Below are 1,007 nucleotides of genomic sequence, written 5' to 3' on the forward strand. Positions count from 1 at the left end.
ATGTACTTTGATGACAATGTACAATTCAAGCTTGCTATGATTAGTTATGCTGTTTACACAAAGAGGGATCTGTTTTGGAAAAAGAATGGTTTAAAGTATGTTAGGGTTGAATGCCTAGGGAAGGGGTGTGGTTTTCATGTTAGTGCAGGGTGGGAGGAAAGAACTAGGTGTTTTCAGGTTAAAGCAATTATGTTGGAGCATAAATGCAACACTCAATTCACCTTAGGGATAGTTAGTCAGAAATGGTTAGAATGGAAATTTGAAGAGAAGGTCAGGCAAAATCCAACTATTGGTTATTCTGAGCTCAGCAGGGACATTAAATCTGAATTCAACTTGAATGTAACTGTCAGTATGTGTAGAAGGGCAATTACAGGGATTTTGAAGAAACTTGATATTGGGTATGAGAGTCAGTTCAAAAGGCTTAGGGATTATGCACAAGAGTCCATGAATTCTAACTAAGGTAGTATAGTGAAGATAAAAACAACAAGAACTGTGGAAAATTCACCTTTGGTGTTTGAGAGGATATATGTCTGTTTTGGTGCATTGAAGAAGGGTTTTTTAGAGGGGTGTAGGAGGTTCATTGGACTTGATGGCTGCTTCCTGAAGGGGAAACTAAAGGGTGAAATACTGTCAGTTGTGGGTAGAGATGGGAACAATCAAATGTACCCAATTGCATGGGTTGTAGTTGAGATTGAGAATACCTCTTCATGGAGATGGTTTCTAGAGCTGTTGAAGGCTGATTTGTGCATTGTGGACAACACTCAATGGACCTTAATGAGTGATCAGTAGAAGGTAAACCACTGGAATTCTGAGGTTTATTAACTCTCTTTATTTACAGTATACATGCACTTATTAACTTCAATTTCATTTTGCAGGGCTTGGCTAATGTCATATAAGATGTGTTTTTTAGGTGAAGATGCTAGCAGATTGAAGACTAAGAAAATTTGTAGTTTGTAGGTAGATTGGATACTTATGACTTGTGTATGTATTTTGGCTATTAAAATTGG

General features: G+C 37.4%; 1 protein-coding gene across 1 annotated transcript; it reads left to right on the forward strand.

Moving 5' to 3' along the window:
• Positions 1–789, forward strand: LOC116023481. The gene is made up of 2 exons (XM_031264485.1): positions 1–406; positions 461–789. The coding sequence occupies exons 1-2, from the start codon at positions 1–3 to the stop codon at positions 787–789; spliced, it is 735 nt and encodes a 244-aa protein (XP_031120345.1).
• Positions 790–1,007: the final 218 nt, after the last annotated feature.

Source organism: Ipomoea triloba, chromosome 6 (genome assembly GCF_003576645.1).
Source record: "Ipomoea triloba cultivar NCNSP0323 chromosome 6, ASM357664v1".
NCBI lineage: Eukaryota > Viridiplantae > Streptophyta > Magnoliopsida > Solanales > Convolvulaceae > Ipomoea > Ipomoea triloba.

Bases quoted from the DNA above. Each gene is read 5' to 3' on its own strand.
- LOC116023481 (XM_031264485.1), top strand. From the start codon at position 1: ATGTACTTTGATGACAATGTACAATTCAAGCTTGCTATGATTAGTTAT. The intron at 407-460 runs GTCAGTTCAAAA...ATTCTAACTAAG, and splicing joins ACTTGATATTGGGTATGAGA to GTAGTATAGTGAAGATAAAA.